Source organism: Schistocerca nitens, chromosome 9, assembly GCF_023898315.1.
Source record: "Schistocerca nitens isolate TAMUIC-IGC-003100 chromosome 9, iqSchNite1.1, whole genome shotgun sequence".
In the NCBI taxonomy this organism is placed as follows: Eukaryota; Metazoa; Arthropoda; class Insecta; order Orthoptera; family Acrididae; genus Schistocerca; species Schistocerca nitens.
Genome location: NC_064622.1, coordinates 437,064,860 through 437,075,231, shown reverse-complemented (window position 1 = coordinate 437,075,231; position 10,372 = coordinate 437,064,860). Strand labels below are relative to the sequence as shown.

At 43.3% G+C, this 10,372-nt stretch overlaps 1 protein-coding gene across 1 annotated transcript; it reads left to right on the top strand.

Annotated features, from left to right (window-relative positions):
- Window positions 1-312: 312 nt before the first annotated feature.
- Window positions 313-10,031, top strand: LOC126203963 (uncharacterized). Its single transcript, XM_049938361.1, has 3 exons — window positions 313-441; window positions 5,390-5,673; window positions 9,428-10,031. Exons 1-3 carry the CDS (start codon window positions 363-365, stop codon window positions 9,563-9,565), a joined length of 501 nt encoding a protein of 166 aa, XP_049794318.1. The 5' UTR covers window positions 313-362; the 3' UTR covers window positions 9,566-10,031.
- Window positions 10,032-10,372: the final 341 nt, after the last annotated feature.

The following is a 10,372-nucleotide window of genomic DNA, read 5'->3' as shown; positions in this document are numbered from 1 at the left end:
ATGGCGGAAAATACTCGTATATGAGATATTACATGTCTCGTCTTCTTGGTTTTTAATCCAAATGTAACTTCGAGATTTCCTGTTGGAGATAAAGGAAGTGACTCTTGAGTCTTTCGAAACGTGCAGGAAGCTGACAGGAAATGTAGTTTGAGAAACCGCGAAGCACGGACTACACTCAGCGCGCCCCATCAGCTGCCGTTCGTATCTTATCAGCATCGGGACCGGATATTTGGCAAGAACAGTCGCGATCTATCTCGCCGCGCTATATAATCTTCTGATAGGCCGATCTTTATTCGTCGATTCATTCATCCCCTTCACAGTTGCTGGAGCGTAGTGCAAGTTCAGGGAGCTGTCCGACAACCATGGAGAAGTACTGCGGCATTGTCTACGAGCTGGACGTTCAAGGCCAGCAGAACATGGAGCAGTTCTTGCGCGCACTAGGTGAGTATTTTTGTCTGATAGAAAAGTATTTCTCGTATACAGGGTGAGTCACCTAACGTTACCGCTGGATATATTTCGTAAACCACATCAAATACTGACGAACCGATTCCACAGACCGAACGTGAGGAGAGGGGCTAGTGTAATTGTTTAATAGAAACCATACAAAAATGCACGGAAGTATGTTTTTTAACACAAACCTACGTTTTTTTAAAAGGAACCACGTTAGTTTTGTTAGCACATCTGAACATAGAAACAAATACGTAATCAGTGCCGTTTGTTGCATTGTAAAATGTTAATTACATCCGGAGATACTGTAACCTAAAGTTGACGCTTGAAGCCTCCGACGTTCAGTTGCGTGTTGTAACAAACACGGGCCACGGTCGGCGAGCAGCTGCAACATACATCGCGTTTCTACAGAATGATCTGCCAACGTTGCTCGAAAATGTCCCACTGCAAACGCGTCGACGTATGTGCTATCAGCATGATGGTGCACCTGCACATTCCGCAATTAACACTAGGCTGACCCTTGACAGGATGTTCGACGGGTGTTTCATAGGACGTGGAGGACGCATAAATTGGCCAGCCCGTTCTCCTGATCTTACACCTCTGGAATTCTTTCTGTGGGGTACGTTAAAGGAGAATGTGTACCGTGATGTGCCTACAACCCCAGAGGATATGAAACAACGTATTGTGGCAGCCTGCGGCGACATTACACCAGATGTACTGCGGCGTGTACGACGTTCATTACGCCAGAGATTGCAATTGTGTGCAGCAAATGATGGCCACCACATTGAACATCTATTGGCCTGACATGTCGGGACACACTCTATTCCACTCCGTAATTGAAAACGGAAACCACGTGTGTACGTGTACCTCATGGTAATGTACATGTGCGTCAGTGAAAAAGACCATTAAAAAGGTGTTAGCATGTGGACGTAATGTGCTGTTCCAGTCTCTTCTGTACCTAAGGTCCATCACCGTTCCCTTTGGATCCCTACGTAATTCGGTGCTCTCCGATACACACGATCGAACAGCGGAGGAGTGGTACTCAAGCGTCAACTTTAGGTTACAATATCTCCGGATGTAATTAACATTTTACAATGCAACAAACGGCACTGATTACGTATTTATTTATATGTTCAGATGTGCAAACAAAAGTAACGGGGTTCCATTTAAAAAAACGTAGGTTTGTGTTAAAAAACATACTTCCGTGCATTTTTTGTATGGTTTGTATTAACCAATTACACTAGCCCCTCTCCTCACGTTCGGTCTGTGGAATCGATTCGTCAGTATTTGATGTGGTTTACGAAATATATCCAGCGGTAATGTTAGGTGACTCACACTGTATAATGTCTCTGTTGCTCGCATTTGAAGCTCAGTGATAATCTCACGTGATTCTGTTTATTTCCACTCACAAAGTCGTGTAGTAGTTTTAGGTCGGCGTTACCCTTAACAGGAATATTCCTTTCATAATACATTGTTATTGGTTTCAACGAAAATTACTTCATTGACAATGGTTACTCATTAGTAAGTTCTTCTCGAGATGTTGATGACAATCTCGCTGACGTACGTGAGCTGTTAACATTTTTCCTGCCCACGTTTCCACTGACTATACGTGTATAAAGAACCGATTCATTTACAGTTCACGTACGGAGCAAATTTAACAGCATACTAAACTACGTTCGTCTTTCAGATTTATTTTTAAGAGCTTCTCAAGCTAAATTTAGTGTATGGCATAAATATAGGTCTCAAATCTCGTCCATACAACTAGGTAACCACTACAATCCACCCCCAATTCTTCAAAGAAAGAACTTATATAAAACAACTTCAAGCGTCTGATTATAAATGATTTAATGTGTTCAATATTTTCTGTTAAGAATGTAAAACCTTAACGGTTAAATACACTAAGTCCTATTTATGTGGATTTTATTAGTTTCGGATTATTCGCCCATAGACAACTGAAAAAATTCAAGATCAGATAGTTATGTTTAGAGCTATTTACATTTTCCTGAAAAGCTAGTTATTCTCTGTGCCGTACAAAGACATAAGCTTGTCAGTATCTTTAGTGGTATACGTGCATGTCTACAAAATTTGTAGTGAATTTAGTTAGAGGTAATGAATCAACAAATTAAAACGTCACGATGACGTTGAAGTTTTACTGCATGAAAAGCAGAACCACGCGACTGCTACGGACGCAGGTTCGAATCCTGACTCGATCATGGATGTGTGTGATGTTCTTAGGTTAGTTAGGCTTAAGTAGTTCTAAGTCTGGGGGACTGATGACCTCAGATGTTAAGTTGCATAGTGCTCAGAGCCATTTGAACCATTTTAGATCACTCGATAGTCAGTACTTAGAGGTAAATAACTAATGATCTCTAACAAACATTTAATTTCTTATTGACAGAAGCAATTTACACTTCGTTATAATCACTAAATCTCAGTGCAAGGTAATCCACTGGCATAACTCAACTCTTGGATCAGAACCATTCGCGCCATTGCTTGCACACGATGTTTATGATAAGGGTACAACTGTAAGATAATTCTTACTATATACACTGTATTGTTTGCAATACGCATTTCACGATCAAGTTGATTAGTTCTTAAAGATGAATCTTCTCATCAAATTTTACTCTGCGAACTATTATTCTGTCGCTTGAACCACCTAGGTTTTCCTCCTCACGGAAGCGTCACCAAACATCAATTCGTAGACAGCACTTTGTATTGTAATACATGTTAACTTCGGTTCTGAAAAGAACTGTGGAGGAGTTTATTCTGCAGTCAAAAAAAAAAAAAAAAAAACCGCATGTGTGTGTCGGTTTGGGCCTTATGATTATAGCTCGCATGATCTCATTACCTAATATGAACCACTCAGAAGACAAGGCTGGATGTTGTCAAAGTAGCTCCGTACATGTACACAACATCAACGGGTATGTAACTGATTAGAGCTGTAATTGCGTGAGACAGGTAAACCAGTCACCTGGGTGCATGAGTGTTGTTCGTGCTTACAGTTGTTACCTGGCCTGATAGGATATCTAATAGACGTGAACAACGTCAGATGTTGAGTGATGACTGAAGAATACGGAGATGGTGCACACTCGTGTGAGATAGCTTTATCAGCACACGGCAGAGTTTTAAAGGGGCATCATTGTGGCTTTCTATTTGGCCGGCTCCTAGCATCATGCAATATCCAGACTTGTGGGGCAGTCGGAATCGACAGTGTCCCGATGTTGGACTGCATGGGACATAAGAGCAGGCTTAACCATAGTCAGGGTTATCGAGGACGAAGCCTGACCACCACAGGATGGTCCTATTTTGCAGCAAGAGCATCGCCTGCCATCCGGGAACTTCTAGCTAAACTCTGTATCATTTCATACCACTGGTCGGACACTAGTGGCAGCTGGAGCAGGGAATGACTATCACATGTGTAGGCTACCGTTAACATCACGAAACTAACGATTGAGTATGGAGCGGAGGCGTGACTGGGAAGCATGGACAGCTACCAAATGGCGTCTCATTGCGTTTTGCCAGTAAGCGCGGTTCTGAATTAACCCGGATGGCCATCGACGGCCAGTTTTGCAGCGCCCTGGGAGAGCTTCCCTTCTTCCATTGTTTTGAAGAACCGCAGCAGTGGTACTCCTGGGAGCCATCGGGTATGAATTCAAGTCTGGGGACTGTAACGGCACAACGGTACGTCGCGATTTTCCTGCGTCCACATGTGTCACCTCTCATACGACAGCATCGAGGAGCCAGGACAATGCTCGTTCACGTATGTTATGTGTGTGTTCCTACGATCTGTCTGCTTGATGTTGAGATACTCCTTTGGCCAGCAGAATTCCCAGATGTTACCCCCCCCCCCCCCCATAGAACATGTGAAGGATCAGCAAGGGCATGAACTCTAGGATATCAAGAAAAGAGCTTGCCTCAGGTGAGGATGCAGCGGCTTTATGACATCCTTCGCCGGCCGAAGTGGCCGCGCGGTTCTGGCGCTGCAGTCTGGAACCGCGGGACCGCTACGGTCGCAGGTTCGAATCCTGCCTCGGGCATGGATGTGTGTGATGTCCTTAGGTTAGTTAGGTTTAACTAGTTCTAAGTTCTAGGGGACTAATGACCTCAGCAGTTGAGTCCCATAGTGCTCAGAGCCATTTGAACCATTTGACATCCTTCCCAAGGAAACCTGCGCGAGCCAGAGAGTGTGCGACGCAATGCTGATGAGTGTGCTCATACTGCCAAGTCTTTGTAAATCTCATTCGGTTTTGTAATCACTGAAATAACTTCATATATCTTCCCAGTCTCTAAAGTTTCTCCGTCACTCCATCTAGGTGCTTCACTTCTTTTGGTTAGTCAGTATAGGCAATTGATTTGCCACATGTGAGTAGAAGGTACACGTATCTTTCTGAACTACCATTTCAGTGGATTCTGTATACCACACCAGGTTGGTTCAAATGGTTCAAATGGCTCTGAGCACTATGGGACTCAACTGCTGTGGTCATAAGTCCCCTAGAACTTAGAACTACTTAAACCTAACTAACCTAAGGACAGCACACAACACCCAGCCATCACGAGGCAGAGAAAATCCCTGACCCCGCCGGGAATCGAACCCGGGAACCCGGGCGTGGGAAGCGAGAACGCTACCGCACGACCACGAGATGCGGGCTATACCACACCAGGCAGCGTGTCACAGCACACGTGCAAATTGTCTTGACAGATGTTTCAAATGGCTCTGAGCAGTATGGGACTAAATTTCTAAGGTCATCAGTCCCCTAGAACTTAGAACTACTTAAACCTAACTAACCTAAGGACATCATACACACCCATGCCCGAGGCAGGATTCGAACATGCGACGTAGCGGTCGCGCGGTTCCAGACTGTAGCGCCTAGAACCGCTCGGCTACCCCGGCCGGCTGTCTGGATAGGTGGGGGGTATACTGACGGCAGTGTTACAATTGCAGGTGTCAGCGACCAGTTGGCCGTAGACTTTGTGCTGTCGGCGTCGTGCAGGGTGACTCTGACGTCAGACGGTGACGAGTTCACGCAGCAGACGAGCACCTGCTGCTACGAGGACGTGGTGAGCTACCGGCTTGACGAGTGCTACGAGCAGCAGGGCTACGACGGCCGCCTCGTCAGCAGCCTGGTGACGGAGCCGCGGCCCAGCACACACCTGCAGCAGCAGACGTACGAAGACGGCACCTCCGTCACCATCGAGAAGCGCTTCAGCACCACGGAGCTCGTCATGGTGCGTGTGCAGGCAGTGCTCAAATTACACACACTGTTCTCTATTACTTGCACGAGGCTCAGAAACCTCAGGGTGACTAAAACAGGACAGCGGCTGCATAGAATTTGGTCTAAATATTTTACTATGCCAGACTGATATTGGGCCTCAGTCCCATCTTCAGTATCTAATAACCCTACCACAACAAAGGTCAGCATTTAATAACGATTGTGGTGTTGCTCACGCTGCTAAATACTGCATTTTCGGGCAACAACAGTCATATTATGTTGTAGGTGTCATTGGAGCACAGTTAATAGTCATTTCATGTAACAATGAAAAAACTAGGCACTCATCTTTTTGTGTTTCCCACGCTGCTCTCGTCGTAAAATCATGGCTCACTCGTTGAAAATCTAGGTGGTTATGATTCCAAGCTCGAATGCAAAGAGGCCTAGGTTTTATTCTGCTATATTCAAAAGTTTTGTAGATGCGCTTCACAAATCATTCTTGAAGATTACACTTTTGCTGGACAATGGTGATGTAAAAAAATAATCAGCACTCCGAAATTAAGTTACACTTCCTTTTAATTGCTTTTATTGCAATATCACGCGACACACTAAACATCACTTCACAATACAAAACATACTTGAAAAAATCTTCCTCACAGTCACTGTTAAAGTTCACATTTTATAAGCTGACGACAATATTCGTCTTTCCAACATGACGTCCACGACTTGACTCTCTCAAGGTCCGACTCTCTAACAACTCAACAACTAACTAACTAATAATCGCTTACGCGCCCAAAAATCACAGTTACAAATACGTCAAAGATCATAGTGACAAAAGAAAGAATACACATAAGAATAATATCATTGCAATATAAACATATCGATGTATCACAAATGAAATCAAATATGAATGTTGTCTCAGAAATAGTTAAGTAGTTAACAGAAACATTGCTGGTATCGAGAGGTTCAGGTGAGGTGCCGTAATGGTTACGTAATTGAAGTACCATTACAAGTACCACACGTAAAAATGGCTGTGTGACAACCACGTGTTAGCTTATAGTCCCACTTACAGTGAGGTACTAGTTCACGTTACCATTTTTTTTTCTTTCGCTGGGGAGCGAAGGGGGGGGGGGTCTTCATTCACTTCAAACTCTCTCTCTTTCTCTCTCTCTTTCCTCTTTCATGTGAGGTCGGAATTCCAGATCTTTCGGGCGAACTTCACTTCTTGTTTGCGTATAGGGTCATGCTTCAGGAGTGTCCACAACTCTATCTCCGGCCTTATTGTTCTAGAGGGCTTTTGAGCTGACGCCTTTGGGGTTTTGAATCTATACCAGGGGAAAGGATTTGGTCTTCCGATTTCTTCTAGATGACTGATGATGCCAGGGACTGTTGTTAATCATTTCTGTACAAGCTATGTCCATATGGGAGTCATGGTGTAGCTATGCTACTTCAGAGTTTTCCTTTCAAAATCCATCAAAAGTGTTTGTTCTGAACTACTTTAGCATGGAATCTAGTTTTGCTCGTGAGCTCCGAAACAGAACTGCCATATTGTGTTTTCGATAAGACTGTACTCTTATAAAGTCGGATTTTGGTAGCCATTCCTCATTATGCTTATCCATTACAGATATTTTAGAACCGTGACTGTATATTTAATGTAAATAAGTTATACAGAACTGCAACCAGTCCCTTTTTTTTCAGAAGTGACTTGTTGCAGTTCTGTATAACCCATTCCTAATTTGTTGGGCAGGAATAGAGGTGTGAGCTTCTCTGACATGGCCTGTGTTTTCGCTCTAAAGTCCTCTCTACACGTTCATGCAAGAACAAGTATGGGTCCAAAATTCCCTCAGGTACCGGAGAGTGCGAATTCGAGATACGTTCGTATTGCGCAATTGTTACGTGTCTCCAACGTTGATATTGTTTTACTGAATTTGACATCAGTCTTCTTCTCATTCTGAGGGTGGAAGTCGCACGGATTCTACTAGTATCTCCCGCGAGTTGGGGGATCTGCACCTGTGGCTCTGTGGCTATGTCGTTGATGTAAATTGTAATCAGGAAAGGAGACAGCAATGATCTTTGTGGTAGGCAGGCAGGAGGAATTTTAAGGACTGGCAGTTATCCTCCGATACTGATGTCTGGTCTCCGGACAGTGAAGCAGCTGAAGGTGCTTAAGCCAAGCGGGACAGAAACGCCGGTGGTGAGGGGGGTTCAACACGAGGGAAGAAGTGAGAATTGTTTTGTTCCAAGTTACTTAAAGAAATTTGATTACTATGCTATTATGTAACCGTAATGCAACTTGAACACAATGTGTATTTAGTCACCTAAACACAGTTACTGAATAGTTGAACTAGAACACGACAAAAAACAGATATGTTCGGGATGGAAGCCACAACATAAGATGCACCAATGGTTAGTTCTGAGTTATCGCCATCGGTGCACTTGCCTAGCTTCAAACGAGTAGCATCAAGTACTTTACTCTTTGGTGACCTCCCGATAAAGAAACGTGGTTAGAAGAGAATGAAGAGCTTTCGAAAGAAGAAATGGAGACACAACTGAAACCGCATCATCACTCGACTAATAAGTCGGCGCGGGGTTAATCACACAGTCAGGTCTACGTATGCCGCTGAAGATGGACATGAGGCTCAATACTGATCCGACACACTAAAATCTAAAAATAACTCATATGCAGCCGATGTCTGTTTTTCAGTTGATCGGTAAGACAATGAATAACCGTGCCTTCTCTCTCGTACTGTCACCTATAGTAACATTTCTCTGCTATTCAATTTACGCTCTCGCCACACCATGACAGAGTATCTGAGTAGCTTACATTGTCTTACCAATCTTACTTAGGCGAAAATTGTGCTACTGAAAAAATCATGTAGTATGTTATACATGGAACAAACATGTTCGCATTTTCCAAATTATGCACGTCACGAACTGTTTACGTCGGAAAAACAGCAAGGAATTCTGTAGACTCGAAGTGCCTCGAGAAGTGATGCTATACACTCCGCTTTCTCATATCACCTCAAAGAGGGAAACAATAACCAAATAATACTGAAACTAATGTGCAGGTTCTCCGAGAAAGCGACAGGCGCTTTAAAGTAACGATACAACAATACTACCATACAACACAGCAGTGAAACAAAGAATTAAAGTGTTGCGTGAATGCACATAACACTATAACAGTCAAGTAGTTACGAGCGTAAAACCACCTCCAACAAGAACACTTCAAACATTCTCTGTTGTTCGAAATATCTACTTCTCAGTCTCTCCCTCTCTCTCTGCTGTGTGTGTGTGTGTGTGTGTGTGTGTGTGTGTGTGAGTGTGTGCGTTTGTGTGCGCATGCATCAAACACCAAACACAAAAATCACACAAAAAGTAAGTACGCAGCAGAAACATCAATATCACCTTTCGATGGGTGTGACATCACAGCTCTTGGTAAGTTTGTTTTTACACCAGCACCGGCTGAAACCACCCAGGTGTTGATAAACAGTGCACAGACACCAGAAACAGTAAATAAAGTGCTACAATAGCTTAATCTTCGCTGGGTTTTATTTTGTTTTGCACCATAGAGATTTGTTTTGTCTTAAACGTAAGCAACATAAGACAGTGTATGTTGGAAGAAAGTCTGAAACGTGTAGTTCTGCGCATAGTGACTTAAATAATATTGTTTGACAGGACGCGTCCATTAACGAGTAGTTGCTGCTACAAGATATGTAATTAATAGAAACATATCTATTGTGTGGTCTAATAGTGTAATTTAATTTTACTTACAGATTCTAAAGATTGGTGACGTCACGGCAAGGAGGACCTTCAGAGCAACTACGATGTCAGAGGGATGTTATACGTCAGTTTCACAGCAGACGGCGCAGTCTTGCCCTCCAGATTGTATTTTACAAGCAGATGGTGCTTGACTGACAAAACGAATTTCCCAGAACATATTTCCACTAACACCAATTACAAACTGCTTAGGCATATCGCAGCTAGAACGATACCGTTCTCGCTATTTCCAGAGACCTCACACTCGACTCTTGGCAGTTTTTTCTCCACTTCACATTTCCTGAGAGAAACAGTCGCTTTTATGATTCACGAAAGTGCTGTTTAAGGTTATATTTGATAACCATGGTGCAACTATGATTTGTAGACCAGAAGCTTCTACGTATAATATCAAGAAGATGTGTTACACAGCAGTAGTTATGGGAGAAACCTGGAAAATGTAACGTGACGTGCATGGAGCAGAGACGTTCCCTGTATGGTACAGACACAATATGTCTCCACACTTTTGGCAACAACACTGACCGTCCTGTGGAACAGGAACGGCCGTTGGATAGAACTTCAAAGTTGGATATAGAGTCAACTGTGGAGTTGAAGATCTCAGGCAACTTGATAAGATGTGGATCAACGATCAGAAGAATATTAATGGTTCACACGCTGTTCCAGTGGAGGTAATGGACTACTCCTTCGCAACAGCGCAGTGAGAGGAGTAGAATATCCGGTTACTGTACGTAGGTCCTGAAAGCAGTGAGAAGATCTGTGGTACTGACATCAGAAAGGCTCTTATTCTTCACAAAATACGAACAAATGAAAACAAAACCTTATGAAAGTGAATGTCAAGGAAAATTTTGAATGAGAAGTTTGGAAATAAATTGTATATTGCTGAAAGCAAATGAATCAGCGTATGCAAAATAATATTCAAATCTCAATAAAGATTTACTAAGCAA

Coding starts and splice junctions, on each gene's coding strand:
- LOC126203963 (XM_049938361.1), top strand. CDS start 363: ATGGAGAAGTACTGCGGCATTGTCTACGAGCTGGACGTTCAAGGCCAG. Junction 442..5,389: donor GCAGTTCTTGCGCGCACTAG/GTGAGTATTTTT, acceptor TTACAATTGCAG/GTGTCAGCGACCAGTTGGCC. Junction 5,674..9,427: donor GCACCACGGAGCTCGTCATG/GTGCGTGTGCAG, acceptor TTTTACTTACAG/ATTCTAAAGATTGGTGACGT.